We start from the raw sequence: 20915 nt of genomic DNA on the forward strand, positions 1-20915 counted from the left end.
TTATTGCTTAAAGCGCTCTCTCTCGCTCTCTCTCTCTCTCTCTCTCTCTCTCTCTCTCTCTCTCTCTCTCTCTCTCTCTCTTTGCATCTGAGTAATTGGATCGACCCTGAAATCAAATATCACATGGTCCAACAAACTGAGGCTACAGGGACAGGCACATTCATAGAAAAAAAATAAAGCTGCTAGTCCCAGACTTGGCTGGAAGGTTTGTGTGACCTTAGGTAAGTGATGACCTCAGTTTAGTAACAAGATTTTCTTATTTGTAAAAATAATTTAACCTAGAAGGGTTGGATGAACCAACAGGGCAAACCACAATTGCTTCTGAGCTCATTCTCTGGTCAAAAAACAAAAAAAAACAGAAAGCCCGCCTTGATCTAGGCTAAAAATCCAAGAAAAGGAAAAGAAGAATAGACTTTAATGTCATATATTTTGTGGAATCCAGAATTTGGAAAACACCAGAAGCACTAAATTAATTATAGCAGAAAGGGCAAAAGTGGAAAGAGCTATTTTGAATACAAAAATTAAGAATACAACCTAGCTCTGGATTATTAAAATATACTATCAAATTTCCTCATATGGCACACATATTTCTTTTAGTCTTATGGCAAATCTAAAATGTATTTTTCTAATTATGGAAAAATGTAAAACCTACAGCATATAAAATATGGCTTAGTTGTCATAGACTAGAGAATTAAGATAGAGTACATGGAGCACAAAGAAGGGAAAAGACAGAATGGGAAAATCAGGGTTCTGAGCATCCCTGGATTGTGCTCAGTCCTATATTTTGAAAATCATCAACTCTGAGAGGTTAGAAGACTTTGCTATTTAAAACAGAAGTTATAATAGCCCACAATTTCATACTGGCATACTTCCAAAGAGTTTTTCAGCCTCTGGTCTAAAAGTAACAAAGAGTAGCTGAATGTGTAAGGAAGTATATTACCCACTACAATCACAGCCCAATTCTGGTCTAGCAAGTCAGAAGAAATGAATTCCCCTGCCCCATATGTCTTTCCTTGGTAACATTTAACATGAAAAAATATAGTATTTAAACAAAACAGAATGCCTAATTTTACATGATTATAGCTTATATAATCCAAATGATCTTAGAGATTATAATACACAATGGAATTTTACAGTTTCAGTAAAAGGAGGGAAACAAGCAGGTGAGTACTGTTCGATTAGTAGTTTCACGCTAAAAATTGACAGAGCAAAACACATATCACATATTTTTACCTGACAGTTAAGAACAATGAGATGCTAATATCCTTTGCAGTCAGTAAATAACAAATATTTATGATTCTCCCTCAAAGAATTGGAAGAAAACATACAACACATAAAGTGCAATACAAACAATATTTATCTTCTTATTCAGGAAAAAAATTCTTCAGTCCAACCAGAATATAATTTACTAAACCACTGTAACTAGAAGCTTTACTGTGTAATGCGTCTCTTCTATTAAGGTCTTTAAATGTTTTATAAATATGAAAGGAGCATTTCTTCAATAAATAAAAAGTACTGGACAGTCTTGACTACTGAACTCCAGGTTCTTCCAACATGACTTTCCATCATGGTAGTCCAAACCAACTGCAACCACACACAAAACTTCAACAAATAAAAGAACCAGGTTTTTCTGCAGATCCAACAGATGACTCGAGTTCTAAAGTCAGGCAGTCTTTATCTTGTTGTCAATATGCTTCTTCAATGTCTGAATCCTAAATGAGGAAAAACCATATATGTGATATGTACTGAGATACAATAGTGACCAAAAAACGATGTAGTAGAGACAGCATGTCAGTCAACTAAGTCAAAAACTCAAAAGCTTTTCCCAGAACATGGCTTAGTCACTACCTAGCACAACTTGTATGAATGGAAATTACCATTAGGCAAGTACGAGCCAAATCTCTAAGCAGCAGACATCTGCCACCTCCTTTTCTTCCTCAAAGGCCTCCTCCCCTTCTCCCAGTGACTTTCTGTCAAAGCACCCTCTGTCCTTCACAAGTTCCAATGAACTATCAAAGGGTACAAAAGCAACTGAATTAAGATAGACAGCTGCTTCATGCTAGTAAACTTCAATCATCTAGTCCAACCTTTTATTTTACATATGAGAAAATCAAGCCCCAGAGGACTTAGGACTTGTCCAAGATAGTTCAAAAGGCAGAATTCAAAGAAGCAGATCAGGCTATTTGATTGCAGATACAGTATCCTTTCCAGATTAGCATGGACTTTCATATTTACAAAAATTGTCCCAAAAGTCTTAGTGAAGTTTTGTGTTTTAATATATAAAAAATTCTAGTAAGAGGAAGAGTCCAGTGGGCTTTAATGTCTAGGAAATAGCCAGAACTTGGAAAGCCCTAGAAGTACCAAATCAGTAACAGCTAGAAAGGGCAAAAAAATGGAAAAGGGTTTTTTGAATGACAAACCTGAGTTACAGAGAGCTACTAAAATATATTGAAAATCCTTCTTTATATGGTGCACATATTTTTTAATGTCTCCTGGCAGACCTAAAATGTATTTTAAGCTTTAAGAGTTTAAAACTTCAATAAGGTTTTGGGGGCATCCTGTATGGTCAAACCAAATTTATACTGTACATAATCAAGATTGTAGACACACATTCATTTTATATTATCAAAATATTTTCATCCAAATGTTTTACCATCACATCCCTTCATTGCAATATCTTTGACCTTAATTTTACATAATATTTTATGCTTAAATTAACAGGGAAAAGGAAGAAGAGTCAACTGAGAATTTTAAGACTTAGAGCCTAGAATGGGTCTAGAGGTGGCGCAGTACAGCCAAATCCTGGGTCATAAATCAAGTCTTCAAACATCTCTGTATCAGAAAATCAACTATCGCTGAATAGAAAGTACTAGAACAACCAAGAAAACCCATCATGAGTCACAAGCACTAAGATGAAAGGGAGAGCAGCTTTTCCCTTTTGAGTTTAAAGACAAAACACTAGCTTTCTAACCCCTTATGGAGAGCTCACATAGTGAATCTATCCATGTTCCACAAAGTGCAGAGAGATATATATTTCTGGAAAAAGACTTTGTGGATTTGTTTACATTGCTTAACCATGCCCTTTTTTTTTTATTTTCTTTCTCCTGATTAGTTGGAAGTTGGGTTGGCAATAATAATGGGAGAAAAAAAAGCCATTATAACTTTATAAAAACTCTAAGTCAACTAAATGATCACAACATATCAACTAATTGGGAGGAACAGAGAAGCCAAATGTACCACCAAAGCTAGTAGAGGTTCACACAGCCTCCCACAAAATCCATCACCCAAAGTATGGCAGGTCAAAGGGTCTAAGCAAAGAATGGGGTTTAAACAAAGGAGTGCATGACCCAGACTGGCCATCAGGAAGGAGAAATGTTTTCTCCATATTTCTTCTGGCTAGCAAGGCAGAGGAAAGAAAAATCATGGTGATGTAGACAGAAAATTTGGTGTCAGACTATTTGGATTCCAGGGTCCAGCAGAACAAATCACTTGACTTGAATCAGGGAAAGTGCCCTCATTTGTGAAATAGGAATACAGCTTGGACCATCCACTTCACCTGGCTGTGATGAGGAATAAATAAAATGCTGTGTGTAAAGTCACTGTAAAAGTAAAGAGATAAAACCTTGCTCACAGCATTGCTCCACAAGAAGCACCCCCAGGGTCATTTTATGTCCACAAAACAGAGGGGAGAAGTTGAGGTGGTTAAGAGTTGATATGGGTTTCCTGTAGTCACAATTCTGTCAAAGCCACTGGTTTATGCTTCCCTCTGGTCCCACCTGCACTATCTGAACTAATACCACAGCACAATGCATTTCCTCCAAGTGCAGAAAAGTTAAACAGATAGTTAAGTGAAAGAAATAGCTTACCAGACATTCAGCACAACGAATACAAAGTCTTCTCATGCAGTTTTCATCTTCTCCCTGGTCAGTGCTGTAAAAAACCAAAGTGGGCAGAATTAGTCAAAATGTCCATTGCCAACCTTTGTAATAACAACATAACCATAACTGCTGTTGTTGATGTTGTTCAGCTGTGTCTCTTTGTGACCCTATTTGAGGTTTTCTTGGCAAAGATCCTGAAGTGGTTTGCCATTTCTTTCTCCCAGCTCATTTAACAGATGAGGAAATTGAGGCAAACAGGGTTAAGTGACTTGCCCAGGGTCACATAGTAACTATCAAGGCCAAATTTGAACTCAAATCTTCCTGACTCTGAGTCAGGCACTCTATCCACTGTACCACCTAGCTGCTCCATAAAACAATAACACCTAGCAATTATATAGCACTTTAAGTTTTGCAAAGTGCTTTAAAAATATTTCATTTTATCTTTGCCATTTATATTTTTATTAATTATCATTAATATAGTATTGCTGTTATTGTCCCCATTTTAAAGATGAGGAAATTGAGGCAGAGAGGAGAAATTCATTTGCCCAAGCTCTCACAGCTATTAAATTCCAGAGGTCACATTTGAACTCAGATCTTCCTGATTTCATGTCTAGGACTCTTCATTGTGCCACCTACATGCCTCAAGTAAAGGGCCCTATCTGTTTACTTGGGTTTCATTTGCATAAGAATATATTAAATGCTATCTGGATTATAATATTACCCTTCACCAGATGTGATGGTCTTTTCTCAGTCTTTGCCCCTCCTGACCTCTCTGTAGCCACTCACTCTATCACCTTCTCCTCTCCACTTTTGTTACTCTCTCCTGGTTCTCCTTTCACCTATGTGACTGCTCTTTCTCAGAGCACTTTGTTGAGTCCTCATTCAGACCATACCCACTAACCAGAGGCATCCTCCAAGATTCTGGACTAGGCCTTCTTTTCTTCTCCTTGTATGCTATTTGCTGATGATATCATCAGTTCCCTTGGACTCAGTTATCACATCTATGCTGATGACTCTCAAATCTACTCTCCAGTTCCAACCTCTCTCTAACCTCTAGAATTTCCAACTGTCTATTAGACATGGCTAAGTTTTAGACATCTTAAACTCAACATGTTCAACACTGTTTTCATCATTTTACCCCCATGCCCGCCCTTTTCCCAAACTTTCCTATCACTGATAAGACCACCACTTCACAATTGAGATGTTATCCTCAACTCTTCACTCTCTCCAACCTTCCAAAATCCAATCTGTTATCAAGTCTGTTGGTTTTACCTTTGTCTGTCATCATCAACTCTGGCACTGCTACCTCCCTGGTGAAGTGTCCTTATCACATCAAGTCTAGACTTTTTCAATAGCCTCTTGGTTACTTTTGTGTCTCAAGTCTCTCCCTATCCTCTATTCAACTTCCAAAGTGACCCACCTAAATTAATGATCTGATCATGTCACCCTTCCCTTGTCAATCAATTCTAGTGGCTCCCTATCACCTCCAGGACCAAATAAAACAATCCTCTGGTGGCTCAAAGTCCTTTAAATCCTGATCTCATCTTAAATCACAGTCTTTTTTTTGACAAGGTAATGAGGTTAAGTGACTTGCCCAAGGTCACACAGCTAGTTAATTATTAAGTGTCTGAGGCTAGATTTGAACTCTGGTCCTCCTGACCTCAGGACTGATGCTCTATCCACTATACCACCTAGTTGCCCCAAATCACAGCCTTCTTAACCTCACCCCACCCCAACCTGCCACTGTCATTATGGTCACCCAGCCTTGGATACAGTAATACTGGCCTCCTGGCTATTCCTCAAACATGATGTTCTGGTCCCTGTCACTATTTCCCATGTCTGTAATTCACTCCTTCCTCACCTGGGTCAACTAGACTCCCTAGCTTCCTTCAGGTCTCAGCTAAAATCTCATCTTTTATGGGAAGTCTTTCCTGATTCCCCTTCATGCTAGTATCTTCTATTGGTTATCTCCAATTTAATCTGTATTTATCTTGTTTATACATAGCTGTTTGCATGTCAGACTGTGAGCAGAGCCTAAAGTTTGCCTCTCTTTGTACTGTCAGTGTTTAGCACAGTGGCTGGCACTTAGCAGGCCAATAATCACTACTTGCGCACTGATATGACTGACCTCTAAACTAGCTCTTCTGAGGCAGCTAGGTGATGCAATGGATAGAGCATTAGGCCTGGAGTCAAGAAAACCTGAGGTCAAATTGAGCCTTAGAACCTATTAAATTGTGTGACCTTAGGGAACTTAACTTGTTTGCTTCAATTTCTTCAAGTGAAAAAATGAGGATAATTAATAGCACCTATATCACAAGAGTTGTTGTAAGGATCAAATAAGTTAATATTTTTAATGAGTGTGCACACTGCTGGGCACTACTGGTTAACAAATTTGTTAAAACATTTTTATGAAAACTAGGTGGCAGTGTGGATAAAGAGCTGAGCCTGGAATCAGGACACCAGAGTACACATCTAGACTCAGCTCCTTCTTCACAAAGTTCCCTTCATCCTCCCCAGTCACTTAATCTCTATCTGCCTCAGTTTCCTTAACTCTAAAATGAGCATAATATTAGCTAACCTTGAAGGGTTGTTGAGAAAAAACAAATGAGATAATTCTATAAATCTATAAGATTATTTGTAAAATAATATTAGGATAGAATTTGTCACTTAATAAATGCTTACTCTATTCCATTCTTATGTCCTTGGTAGTGCTTATAAGCTCAATCAACCAATTCTTTTACTAAGCATCTATTGGGTACTTAAACACTGCTAGACATTTGAGATATAAAAGTGAGTCGATGCTTGCCCTTAGGAAGCTTACATTCTACTAAAGGGACACAACAATAGTATCATAGTCACATAAATAAACAAATACGGGATACAAAGCAAAAACACAATGATGGGGAAGTCATAATACCTGGGCGCAACAGGTAAGGTCCCTGGAAGGAGATAATGGCTGAGCATTCATGAAGAAAGGCAAGAGTTCCAAGGGGTGGTATTGGGGAGAGACTATTCCTAGTAGAGGAGAAAAACTGACAAAGGTCCAAAGAAGAGGACAGATGGGAGGGGAAGTGTTGAACTGACAAGACCTTAACAACTTATAGAAGAGAGCAGGAGAGAGATACTCAATGGAAATAAATGGGAAAAAATGGAAAGTTTTTCTCTTCTTATTCTCTGTAATTATATATCAAATGGGGCAGCTAGGTAGCACAATGGATAGAGCACTGGCCCTGGAATGGGAAGGACCTGAGTTCAAATCTGGCCTCAGGCACTTAATAACTGCCTAGCTGTGTGACTTGGTTAAGTCACTTAACCCCACTGCCTTGCAAAAAAAATATATATTTATCAACATATCAAGAGTTCCAAGAGGAAAAAAGTTAAACTAGATGATTTTCCTGTTATTAAATTAATCATTTTATTCTGTTTTTTAATAGTTTGGGTTTAATTTAGATTTCACAGTCAATATGCAATTTTTGCAATTTGGTTACCAAACAGAAGATATTTCTGTCCATGTTTTGTAAAAGAGTTCCCAACTCCAATCAATCAAAATTTATTGAGCATCTACTATGTGCCAAATTCTGGGTATAAAAAAGAAGCGAGACAGTTCCTAACCTCAAAGAGTTTACAATTTAGTGAGGCAGATATATAGATATCTATATGTTTATATAGATATATACATAGCAGGCCATATACAGAATGTATGAGAAATAAGTTAATAAAAAGTAGCACCATAATTAAGAGGGATTGAGAAGGCTTCCTATCAAAGATAGAATTTTAATTGAGAATAAAAGGAAGCTAACAGGAAGTCAATAAGCAAAGTTGAGGAGGGAGAGTAATACCAGAATGAAGGATAGTCAGAAAGAATGCCCAGAACTAAGAGATGATGTGTCTTGTTTATGGAATAGTCAATGGTCAGTGTCAGTGTATTGAAGAGTATGTGTTAGGGAATAAAGTGTGAGAGTACTGGAAAGGTAAGAAGGCACAAGGTTATAATGGTTTTGAATGCCAGAGTATTTTAATTTGCTTCTGGAGGTGATAAGAAAACACTGAAGTTTAACAAGTAGGGAGGGGAGGCTGGCATGGTTGTACCTTCACTTCAGTAAACATCCTAAGCACCCTAAATTCTATTTTCCTAAATTATAGAATAAAATCAGGACATAATAAATGTCATTTTAACCATCCCCATGAAAGGTCTTTTCACAACCATCCTCAGCACCAGAACAAAAGGAAACTTTAAAATGAAACTTAGCTAGCATAAATGAACCAGGTCTAGGAAAAAGAAAAAGACACTTAAGGTTTGAGTTATTGAATATTCTCCACCAAGCAAGACTCATAAAAGGAAAAAAGAGTCTCAACTCCAGTCAAACATACTCATCTGAAACTTCGATTGATGACTTTTTGTAGCCAGATTTGCTCTTCTTCTTTAGCCCAGTAGATTTTCTCCCCATTCGCACCAAGAGCAGGGTGACCACCACAGCCGAAGGAATGAAGACCAGAATGGACAGCAGTGCAGCAGAAGAGAGTTGGATGACAAAACCTGGGCAAAAGGGAAAGGAAACAAGGAAAAAGGACCACAAGTGATAGAGTCTTTAAGAAAAGTTATCTGAACATTATTCCCATTGGCTTTACCTAATTTGGAAAATAATGAAAAATATGAAATGATACAATTCAAAAGGAGGAAATTCCTTAACCATGTACTTTCATGTATCTCATAATAAAACATTAAAAACACATTAAAGTAAGGTAAATTTTCTCTATGGATCTCTGCAAAATGTCAATACACTTTAACACCTGTGTTACAGGGTTGCTGTATGGAACAAATTAGATAATGTATGCGAAGTAAGTTAAACATTTTAAACAAGGGTCAGCTATTAATATTAATTCACTTGTCCTCAGTTTCCCCATTTGTAAAATAAAAGTTGATTTCTGTGGCAGAGGTCATTATTTCTAGATCAAGACACCTCACCCCTATGAGTTTTCTCTCTATTCTAAAATTTAAGGTTCACATGGGCAGGAATTATCTCTTTTGTATTTATATCCCCAGAACCTACCTAGAAAATTTTGGCAAACAGCAAGTACTATATAATGCTTTTTTATTCAAACACGGAATGTTCTTTAAGTCCCTTTCCTTTAAAGGAATACACACTAAAACCCTTTAATTGGTTCAAATTCACCATAGCTCTAGAGAAGTCAATCAATAACAGTCATCAGATCATAAGATATGAAAACAAATGGGAAGGAAGGTCAAATTAACACTTACTTAGAAAATTCTTTGAGGTTTATAAAGCACCTTGCTCACAAAAACACTAGTGTCAATTCTTCAATTATTCAGGCTCAGAACACAAGCAGGGTTAAGGGACTTGCCAAGAGTCATACAGCAAGAGCCTGTTTGAAGTCAAATTTGAACTCAGGAAGGTGAGTTTTCCTGACTTCAGGCCCATTACTCTATCCACAGCACCACCTACCTGCCCAATGAAAGCACAGCTCCAGTCAAAAATAAATACATAAATGATTGTTAAAAGACCTGAAAAGTTGATTCAGCTTATAAATTATAAATGCAAACTTCACTCAAGCTGATGGATCTAAATAAAGAAAATGAATTTGATCAAAAATTAACCAATTACTCAATGGACTTCAAAAAAAGGCTTCTAATCACCCTGATCTAGAAAAGCAGAATCACTTTAGTGGAAATGGGAACAGAAGATTTTTGCAACTCTCTTACCCCTTTCAGTGACTACCAGCTCCGTCATGGGAACATTGTGGTGGACATCTGGTGGATTCTTCACAGTACAGCTGAATGTTCCATTGTCTCTCATGGTTGGGTTGCTAATGCTAATAGATGCATCTCCTTGGTACACATCCCCAACCCAAGAAATTCTGTCACGGAATGTGCCTGCTGTGGTTGGGTATTGGAAAGATTGATAATGAAAAATCTAGGAATGGAAAAAGATGGAAAAAAAAGTCAATTTAGAAAAGGCTAATAGGAAAATTAAAAAGAAAAAATATAGTATGGTTGCATGCTTCCCCCCCCACACTTCATATAGGGATTTCAAAAATGTTCTAAATGTAAACATTATTATAGATGAAGAAAGAAAATCAAGAAAACTGAGCACATCAATTCAATAAAAGAATCAGGGAAAGCATCTAAGAATTCTAAATCATTACTTCCTCAACAAATTTCCTTGAAATACTGAAAGAGTTTTTAAAATCTCCATTTCTCTCCTGTCAAAATTAACTAAATTAGCTAGTAGGTATAGCAATATGTAACAAACCTTCCTAGTATTCTCACTTGAAAATTAATATAAATGTACAGTAAGACACACAGCTGATGTTTAATAAATGCTTACTTAAACCTTTATTGCTTCAGACTTAGCAAACGGGAATATCACCATAATTCACCTACTTATGTTGGGCTGGGTAAATTATTACTCATGTGATTACTGTTCTCTTGTACAAGGTGCACACTTATTCATTTGTTTATCTGATGACAAGTTGCCTTCCCACTCAAAAATTCCAGGAGTCCTCAACTCCCAAATTACCAAGAAGAAAGAAACTTCCTGGGTAAGACTACTTGGTCAGACAGTACACATGAAAATCAGGGATTCTTGCTGTGGCCAACCTCTAAAAGATTTTCAGAACAGCCTACTCCATGAATGAGGTAATAGATAGAACTCCATACTTTGTTCAATAGTCAGTCTGGCTTAAACCTGACTAAAAAAACATTACTACTTCAGTCTCACTCATGTGATGTAGCTACCTCCTCTTTTTCAAATTGTAAAAGTCCATTAATTCCAACTTTAAGAACAATACAACATGAGTCTGCTGTTTTGTTTAAACTTTCCTGACCCCCGTTATTCAGATGATCTGACAAACAAGTGATAGAGAGCATTACAGGATATAAAATGGACAATTTTGGATACATCAAGTTAAAAACAAAACCAATGCAGCCAAGACTAGACTGAAAGCAGGAAGCTAGATGGGAGGGTATAAAATTTATAGCAAACTTCTCTGATAAAGGCCTCATTTCTCAAATATATAGAGAACTGAGTCAAATTTGTAAGAATACATGTCATTCTCCAATTGATAAATGGTCAAAGAATTTGAATTGGCAGTTTTCAGAAGAAGAAATCAAGGCTATCCATTGTCATATGAAAAAATGATCTAAATCATTACCGATTAGAGAAGTGCAAATTAAAGCAACTCTGTACTATCTCCTTAAACCAATCAGAAAGGCTAAAATGACAAAAAAGGAAAATGACAAATGTTGGAATGGATGTAAAAAATTGAGAGTCTAATGGATTGCTTGTGGAGTTGTGAACCAATCCAATCACACTGGAGAACAATTTGGAACTATGCCCAAAGGGCTACAAAACTATGTCCAGGGGCAGTTAAGCAGAGCAGTGGATAGAGCACTGGCCCTGGAGTCAGGAGGATCTTAGTTCAAATTATGCCTCAGAGACATAATGACCTTGGGCAAGTCACTTAACCCTACTGCCTTACCAAAAAAAAATATGTATAACCCTTGATCTAGCAATACCACTTCTAGGTCTCTTCTCCAAAAAGATCAAAAAAAAAAAGAAAAAGAAAAAGAAAAAAGCTCTATAATGTACAAAAATATTCATAGTAGTTTTTTTAGTGATGGCAAAGAATTGGAAATTGAGAGAATGCCCATCAATTGAAGAATGGTTGAATAAACTGGGGTGTATGATTGTGATGAATTACTATTGTGCTATAAGAAATGAGAAGCTGAATGCTTTCAGAAAAATCTGGAAAAACTTACACGAACTGATGTAGTGTGAAGTAAGCAGAACCAGGAGAACATTTCACATAGTAACAGCAATATCCTACCATGATCACCTGTAAACCTTAGCTATTCTTAGTAATACAACTATCCAAGACAATCCCAAAGAACTTACAATGAAAAATGCTATCAACCTCCAGAGAAATAACTAATAGAGAACTGAACTGATGGAGTCTGAATGCAGATCATAGCACATTTTTTTTACAGTCGTCATTATTCTTAGGGTTTTTTTTGTCTGTTTTCTTTTGCAGTATGTGTAATATGGAAATGTTTCACATGATTGCACATGTATTATCTATATCAAATTCCTTCTCAAGGAAGATGGAGAGAAGAGAGGGAGAAAAAGAATATGGAACTCAAAAGATTCTTAAAACTAATGTTAAAATTTTTTGTTTACATGTTTTTGAAAAAAATTAAAATTGAATTTAAAAAAAGATTTCTGAGGGAGTTCCCCACTGAGGCCTTGTTTTTGGTCAAGGAGATACAAACCAGTGAAGCCTTTCCAGTAGGTATGAAGAATAAATCACTCTGTTTGAAATTTGAATTATAAAAGAAATCACAAATGGTTATCTAACTTCCTTCACTGAACCTCTATTTTCCTTCCTACCTCTACTCCATGTGGCAGGCAGGCATGACTCCTGGAGTAACTTAAAGCTTATGGTTTTATACAAGGTGAGAAAGAAAGCCCTGATAGTAAAGAAAGGAGGATGAGTAAGTCTTGGACATTTTTTAAAGTACTGGTTTACAGACAACTGTAAAATTATTATTCCTGCCTTTTGTAGGCTAAGGATATTGCTGAAAACATAGAATATTTCCTGGTAATACTAACTTCAATGGGATTTTACAATGGAATTCAAACATATATAAATTACATTCATATGACTAGAGTTCCTTAATCCAAATTGTAAGGTAAGAAAGGGCACAGCTTTCACAAAGAGAGAGTGGAATAAATTCTCTTAAAATCAGTTTAGTTTTTATTCAACCACTCAGATATTTAAATCTTAAAGTGAAATTATGGAATCATGAAATAAAAAGCAAGAGAGGGGAATTATATTTCCTGTGAGTCTCTAATAACTTATTTGCAAGTATCCTTAAGGTCAAGAAGGAAAATAAAGTGACTGGCATATCAAAAGGTATCTTATCTCCTGAAATAAAGTAGGCAGCTATATTCTTACTGATATACTCATTCCAAAAGAAGAGAATTTGAGGTTTGTCTGGCTTGTTTAAGCTCAGTTAGAATATCCCAAAACAACTTACTGTCTCTGTGCGACTGCTGGTAGGTGGTCGATAAGTCCAATCTATTGTGAGTTTATCTGAGACAGGAGAAGAAGACCTGAAGGTACATTTCAGCTTGATACTTTCTCCAATATAACCTCGAACATGGGCAGCTGCTTTAATCTCCAAAGAAAAGACTGTGTAAATACCTGAATAAAAGAAGTCAAAGTATTTATAAATGTGTTTATTTGGGAAGAGAAAAACAGATGTGAACAAAGACTTTTATTATGAATTCAATAAAGAGAAAGAGATTGTACCTTCATTTTGCCACTTATGACCTTGTACCCCTGGGCCAATTACTTGACTTCTCTATGTCTCAGACTCCTTATCTGTAAAATGAAAGGGTTTGCCTAGAAGATTTCTAAGCCACCTTCCAGCTCAAAATCTATAACCTGATTATTAAGGCTACCAAAAACCTGGAGAAATGGATTTGTCCCCTCCTAAAATGGGGCATGGGGTGATAATGTAAAGTATAAGTATACTGCATTAAAAATATAAAATCTAGTTACTGACTCATAGCTAAATTAAACAGAAACAGATCCATGCAGTCCTGAGTCAAAAGAGAATATTAGAGTGTATCAGCTTTTAACGATGAAAGGATTCTCATCCAAATAGAATACATTTCCAATCTCAAATGAAAACTCCAGTTATCACCACTGCCTCTACTACCTTGAGAAAAAATAAACAACGGAAAAATCTTTTCAAAATCTTGCACCTAGGATTCATTCTGGCTACTTTTTATCAGACTGCTAATAAAGTCATAGTCATAAAAACAGTCATGGAAAAAATTATAATTTTGAATGGAATCCTAAAATGAAATGAATTCTTTAGATCTTTTTAAACCATCTACAGGTTCACTCCTTCCAAGTTCAACTAATATTAAAATATTTTACTCCTCTCTCAAAAAAAAAAAACAGCATTGCCTTCTGAACCCTGACTTCAGAAGTGATTTGTAGAGATCTCTCTTCTACCAGAGTCATCTATTTATAAACTATTCTTTATTCTTTCTGATTCTCATGACCTGCCTTGAGCTATTCTCCTGTCTCCTTATGTCTTTTTTTCCAGTTCTCCCCATTAACTCCTCACATACTGTGAATGCAGTAGTAAGTCACACAAACTTAACTTTTTTCATGTAAATCTCATTAAATACAAATTTAAACATTTGTATGCTCTTCTCTAGAAAACCCCATTTGTTCATATTCCTTTTTAAAGAAAGGAAGCATCCGTCTCAGACACTTAATAATTACCTAGCTGTGTGGCCTTGGGCTTTACTTAAGCCCGTTTGCCTTGCAAAAACCTAAAAAAAAGAAAAAAGAAAGGAAGCAAGTCTAGACTCATAACTAATACAAATCTGACCAAAAGAATATCGTAGCATTTATAGTATCATTTTGTATGTATGTATGTAGAGGTGGGGAAAAGCCTAAGATGGGCATGTGAATCTCTAGTTTATCATGCAGAATAATGCTAGTTTAATTTTCCTATAATCAATTAATAAACATGCATTTATTAAAAACTATGTGCCACAATTTTGGGGTATCTGAGATGGAGAATACCATCTGTATCCAGAGAAAGAATTGTGGAGTTTGAACAAAGACCAAAGATTATTACCTTTGGGTTTTTTTTGGGGGGGTTAGGTTTTTTGCAAGGCAATGGGGTTAAGTGACTTGCCCAAGGTCACACAGCTAGGTAATGGTTATGTGTCTGAGGCTGGATTTGAACTCAGCTACTCCTGACTCCAGGGCCAGTGCTCAATTCACTGCACCACTTAACTGCCCCTATTACCTTTAATTTAAAAAAAAAAAACTGTTGGGGCGGCTAGGTGGCATAGTGGATAAAACACTGGCCCTGGAGTCAGGAGTACCTGGGTTCAAATTCAGTCTCAGACACTTAATAATTACCTAGCTGTGTGGCCTTGGGCCACTTAACCCTGTCTACCTTGCAAAAAATCCTAAAAAAGAAAAACCTGCTATCTTATTATGTAATTTTACTATCTCTTATACTTTTTTTCCTTCAGGATATGATTTCTCCCTCATAACATTCAACCGAGATCAATTAAACCATGGAAACAATATAAAGACTAACAGAATGTCTTCTGTGGGGGGTAGGGGGAGGGAAGCAAGAATGGGAGGGGAATTGCAAAATTCAAAATAAATAAAATAAAAAATATTTACTAGGATTAAAAAAAAAAACAAACTATGTGCCAGATACTATGCTAAACACTAAGTCTGTAAAGAAAAAAAAAACAAATGGTTCCTGTCCTAAAGAGGAAAGAGAGAGACTGGGTCTACATTTTTACAAAGTAACTCTTTGAAGTGTGACCAAGAAAGACCTCTTAAAGAACCAGACCCATGAGACGAGTGTTGGAGGAAGCCAGGGATTACAGAAAGAAAAACAAGGAGGGAGAGCATTCTAGGGACACCGTGCAAAAGCAAACAAAAGAAGATAGAGTCCAAGGTGTGAAGAACAGCAAGTAGCCTGCAAGGCTGCCCAGTGCATTAGAAGGGGGTACTATGTAAAAAGACTAAAAAGCTAGAAAGCCTTTTAAATGCCAGAGTAGTTTTTATTTTATCCTAGAGGAAACAGGGAGTCATTGAAGTTTTCTCTGTCTGGGGAGAGGCTGGCATTGCATAATCAGATACAAATTTTAGGGAAATCACTTTGGCAGCTACAAGAGAATGAAGAGCAGTGAGGTAAAAGAAGGATGTGGCAATAACTCCACTGAGAGATGAGAAGGTCCTGAAATGGGGGGGGGGGGGTATGTAGATGAGTGAAGAGGAGACATAAAGGAGATATGCTATGAAAACATAAATGATCAGGTTTGCTAACTCACTGGTGATATGAGGGGGGGAAGAGTAAGGAACCCCAAAGATGATGCCAAGGCTGATGGGGGACTGGGGTCAACAGTACTCAACAGTAACTACAAAATTTATAGGAGGAGTGGGAAAAAAGTGATGAGTTCTAGTCTGGACATACTGAGTTTGAAATGACTCCAGGACATACAATTTGAAATGTCCAACAGGCAGGTCATAACAGAAGACTGGAGCTCATAAAGAAAACTCAAGTTAGTTATACAGTTCTAGTTATATATCTATGGAGATGATCACTGAACACATGGAAGCAAGTAAAGATCACCCAGGTAACCCAGAGTAGATAGAGCTAAGAGAGTAAATCCACCATTGGCAGGCATAACTAGAATGAAGATCTAGCAGATGAGACTAAGAAAGGTTGGTCATAAAGCAGGACAATAAGAGAGAGGAGAATCATGATAATCCAGAGAAGATGAAGACCAAGGAGGAGAAAGGTATCAATGGTCAATTGCTACAGAATGGTCAAGAAGAATGAAGACTGAAAAACGCCATTGAGAGTTGGCAGTCACTTTAGAAAGGATAGTTAAATACTGAGTTTAGTACAATATTGCTCTTTATTTGGTTTTCCTTGTCCTCCCTTCAAAAATAGACCTGGTCCAATTATTAGTTCATTTGATTTTTCCCTAACTTAGAAGTATTATCTGGCTATTATCAATTTTTAAAAAAACAATGAACAGAAGGAAGGGCCTAGAACAAGTATAAAGAAGAGAATGATCAAGGGTATAAAAAGTTGCAGAGAAATAAAAAAAAGTCGAGGATATGTCTGTAGACAGTAGCAACTGATAGGAAGAGACTGTCAGTCAATAAACATTTTTAAAGCAGCCATCATGTGCATAGCACTGTGCCAATGATGAGGATAAAAAATATGAAAAAGAAAAAAAAAAAACAGTCCCTGTCCTCAAAGAGCTTACAATCTAATAGGGAAGGAGAAACCCAAAAGGAAGATGAAAAGCAGAAGGAAAGAGTCATCGCCAAGAAAGGAACAGTAGAATAATCTAGTGAAGCTAGGTAAGAATCAAGAAAACCTGATCTGGGCTCCCTATTTAAAATGATTGAGCATGGTTCTACCCTTCATTCCAAGGGTCAGAGGGTGGTTAGGAAGTGGAGAGTATACAGAGATGATGAAATTCTGCAAGGTAGTGTGGTTTTCCCAATGAGCTTTCTGGGGTATGGTGGAAAAGATGGTAGATTCGAATAAGAGAGAGGGATGATAGGGGAATCTGCTGGAGAAGATAGGAAGGCAGGGGATGACTGGTTAATGCTGTGGTTTGCCTTGTAGGAATGACCACCTCATATTGTGAGTCTGAGGTTTAGGATAGAGGGGGCAAGAGGCATCTGGGATGAGGAAAAAGGAAGAAGCGCTCTCTCAATGAATGGTCTCAATTTTTTCAGTAAAATATATGGCAAGAAGATAGAAAAGGAAGAGAAACCAAGTGAAGTTTGAAGAACTAATGAAGCACACAGGTTGTCTATTAATCACTATATAACCAGACTCACTTCCTTTTTTCCAGCCTTTTTATTCATTCTAATATTGTTGTGCCTCTTCTGAAGCACAACTAACCTACTTTAACCCATTATGTCTTTACACAACACCTTTTGGTGATACAAAATTCAGCATCTGTCTTGGAAATTTGGATACATCAGCTGAAATTAAAGAAATCTTCAATTATTTGAAGTGACTTTAGAAGTCAATTTGGGGGGCTGGCTAGGTGGCACAGTGTATAGAGCACTGGCTCTGGAGTCAGGAGTACCTGGGTTCAAATCCAGCCTCAGACACTTAAGAATTATCTAGCTGTGTGGCCTTGAGTAAGCCACTTAACCCCATTGCTGTGCAAAAACCTAAAAAGAAAAAGTCAATGGGGGGGGCAGCTAAGTGGTACAGTGGATAGAGTCAACCGTAGACACTTAATAATTGCCTAGCTATGTGACCTGGGCAAGTCACAACCCTATTGCTTTAAATTAAAAAAAAAAAATCTTAAAAAAAGAAACCAGTTTGAAATTAACTGTGACTTATTTAATAACTTTCATTTACTTTCTTTATATCTACATTTGAATATAACTAAACATTGACTGAGAAACTTACATGTATTAGACAACTAATGAACACTTGCTAAATTTAAATTTGTTGGGACACTTTCCGTGTGGAAATGGAGACAGAAATTCTTTAAGAATTCAGAATTAGGGTAGATTATCCTAAATATAATATTGCCAAAGAGCTTAGTTGAAAAACTGGACACTTTTGATGACAGAGGCACTGGTCTGGGAGGGGTCAGGGAGTATGCAAGAAGCATGAACATTAGTCATCAAATTAAAAAGTCCTCCACCTTAAGCTTCTTAGACCTAAGAAACTAGGATCTTTGATTAAGGGCCCTGCTTCAGAAATTTCCTTCAGAAAAATTTCCCTGAAGTTTAACCTATAGGAAACTAGTATCTGACTGATTATTAGCATAACAAGAGGTCTCACTATAGTTTGAACTGACATCTATCCTTCCAGGAATTAAAGGCAATGGAAGAGGCAGGGGTGGGTTACGAATGACAGATGAGTATTTCATTAATTCCCTGTATTTAAAACAAAATTTTAATACTATTAACATTAATTTAAATTTCTCTTAAGCTTAAAAATCTGAAGTAGCAGTTCCAAATTAACTTTCCTCAACAAATAAAATGTCAAATAATTTTGTTTTAGAATAGTGTCACTGTCATTCCTTGGAGGGGGAGGAAAAGAAAGAAGGAAGGAATTTGGAACATAGGATGCATATTTTCAATCTTATAAACATGAAGGCTAATATGCCACAAATATTAAGAGAAGGGAGCTTTATTTCTATGATACTTTGTACATATATGTCATATTTATATTTACACATACATACTACTTTGCACTAATTCGAAGTTGTTTCGTAATATTTGTTAGACATAAGCACGAAGACCCTCCGTCTCTTGCACTGACTCAAGATAAACAGAAATACTAAGGATGTCTTTTCTCCAGATTCTTAGGGTCTGGCCCTAAACACGCACCCCAGGTCCCGGGGTTCGAATCCTGTTTCGACCACTTTGGCGGTTCCCGCGTTACCCCGAGAGTCACCTTGCCCCCTCCCCGGGCTTTACCCCATCCTAAAATGGGCCTAAATCTCGCATTCCCTGGGTCGTGGGGCTCCCCGACACTTCAGTAAGGCGGACCTCAAGGAGTCTTATGCGCTACCAGGAGAGACGCCCCACACCGCGAAGCTCCTCCCCCGAAGGGGTCGCAGCGGGGGTCCCGGCAGGTGAGGCCGGGGCAGGTGAGGCCCGGGCAGGTGAGGCCCCGGCGGGTGAGGCCCCGGCAGGTGAGGTCCGGGCAGGTGAGGCCCCGGCAGGTGAGGCCCGGGCAGGTGAGAACCCGGCAGGAGAGGCCCGGGCAGGTGAGACCCGGCAGGTGAGGCCCGGGCAGGTGAGGCCCGGCAGGTGAGGCCCCGGCAGGTGAGGCCCCGGCAGGTGAGGCCCCGGCAGGAGAGGCCCCGGCAGGTGAGGCCCCGGCAGGTGAGGCCCGGCAGGTGAGGCCCCGGCAGGTGAGGCCCCGGCAGGAGAGGCCCCGGCTGCTGCCGCTGCTCTCTGCCCGCTGCCGTTCCACCACGACGGCGGCAGGCGCCCCCGAGGGCCGGGCTCAGTCCACCCAGGGCCCTAAAAGACCGGCTTCCTCTGGGGACCCCCCACCCGGAAGCGGAAGAGTGACCATCTTCCTCCCCCCCCCCCCGAAAAAACGCACACCCGGAAGTAGGGCGCAAGCGGGCCGCGCACTCACCCTGGAAGAGCAGAAGGCCCCGCAGCCAGGAGAAAGCGCGGCAGCGGCTGCCAGCCCAGCCGCTCGGCCGCATCCCGGCACCGCCGCCGATCCCGGCCAAAACCTTGTTTACGGCTCTCCCGGCCCCCACAGGTGATACCGGAAATGACGCGTCGGAAGGGCGGGCACCGGCGGAGACCCGGCTGGCCGCTGGCGGTTGTCATAGCGACGCGTTGAGGCCTGGCTCACCTGGGCTTCTAAAAGGAGCCAGTTCTCCGTCCAGCAGCGGGAACGAAGCCGCGGAAAGGGAGTCCGGCGCTCCCGGGCCCGAGCCGGGCGGGGCCTTTCTAGATGGGCGGGGTGGCCCCAGGCGGAGCTTAGTCCGGGAACCCGCGCTTACCTGTGGGACTGACCTAGCGCGTCGGGCCCAGGTGGGAGGGGGCCGAGAGCGCTGCGGCCTCGGCCCCGAGGGAGAGGGTGCGCCGGCGCCGCAGGCGAGCCGGGCTCGGGAAGAGCGCGCCCCCGGCGCAGTGCCATCCGGAAAGAGAAAGCAGGGTGGGATCTGCCGTGCCCTGCGGCGACAGGGCGGCCGGCGGCTTGACCGGCTTCAGAGGACCCATGGGCTTGACAGCGGGGGGAGATGGGGACAGAAGTGAGTCTCCTGTCCAGCACCCTTCAGATTCGCATTGATTTCAATACTAGATCATGAGAGTATTTGATGAGAATAAGATGAAGCCAAAAATATGTTTTAGCATCTAGAGAACAGAACGTTAAAGCTGGGGCTTCTGATACTATCTAGGCCAGCTCCCCCATTTTACGTTGGAAGAAACTGAGAGTCAGAGAAATGACTTCCTAGTCTTGTAGCTAGTAAGAGACAAAACCAGCATTGAAACAGGGCTTTTTCCCCAGTATATCCCTTAAGCTTTAAGAAGCTTCCTATTTAACCATTTACTCTACTTCACCAGAGCCCTAGGAACTAGCAACTTTGCCGATGCTTTTGGGAAAAATTTTAAAATATTGAAAAAGAACAGACGAAATATTACTTACTACCTTAACCTCAAGCAGTCAAGAAGAAGCTAAGTATTATTGTTCTGGTAGGCAGCAAAGATCAGAGTGGAATTCAAGCCTAGTTTATTCATCACCTAGGAACTAGTAACTTTGCCGATGCTTTTGGGAAAAATTTTAAAATATTGAAAAAGAACAGACGAAATATTACTACCTTAACCTCAAGCAGTCAAGAAGAAGCTAGGTGTTATTGTTCTGGTAGTCAGCACAGATCAGAGCAGAATTCAAGATTATTCACCACCTCCAATGAATGATTTATCCTGACTGCTTTT

The 20915-nt window shown here is 39.1% G+C and overlaps 1 protein-coding gene across 1 annotated transcript; it reads right to left on the reverse strand.

Moving 5' to 3' along the window:
• Positions 1-14: 14 nt before the first annotated feature.
• MPZL3 (myelin protein zero like 3) lies at positions 15-19742 on the reverse strand. Its single transcript, XM_074215159.1, has 6 exons — positions 19600-19742; positions 12937-13103; positions 9601-9811; positions 8250-8415; positions 3867-3930; positions 15-1712 (listed from the first exon to the last, which is right to left on the reverse strand). The coding sequence occupies exons 1-6, from the start codon at positions 19670-19672 to the stop codon at positions 1686-1688; spliced, it is 708 nt and encodes a 235-aa protein (XP_074071260.1). The 5' UTR covers positions 19673-19742; the 3' UTR covers positions 15-1685.
• Positions 19743-20915: the final 1173 nt, after the last annotated feature.

The sequence above is a fragment of the Macrotis lagotis genome, chromosome 1 (genome assembly GCF_037893015.1).
Source record: "Macrotis lagotis isolate mMagLag1 chromosome 1, bilby.v1.9.chrom.fasta, whole genome shotgun sequence".
In the NCBI taxonomy this organism is placed as follows: domain Eukaryota; kingdom Metazoa; phylum Chordata; class Mammalia; order Peramelemorphia; family Peramelidae; genus Macrotis; species Macrotis lagotis.

Excerpts from the sequence above, each read along its gene's own strand:
- MPZL3 (XM_074215159.1), bottom strand. The coding sequence starts at position 19,672 with ATGCGGCCGAGCGGCTGGGCTGGCAGCCGCTGCCGCGCTTTCTCCTGG. Across the intron at positions 9,812-12,936 it reads CCAGCAGTCGCACAGAGACA|ATTTTTCATTATCAATCTTT; the intron begins GTAAGTTGTTTT and ends TTCCATTCCTAG. Across the intron at positions 8,416-9,600 it reads GCTGGTAGTCACTGAAAGGG|GTTTTGTCATCCAACTCTCT; the intron begins GTAAGAGAGTTG and ends CCTTTTGCCCAG.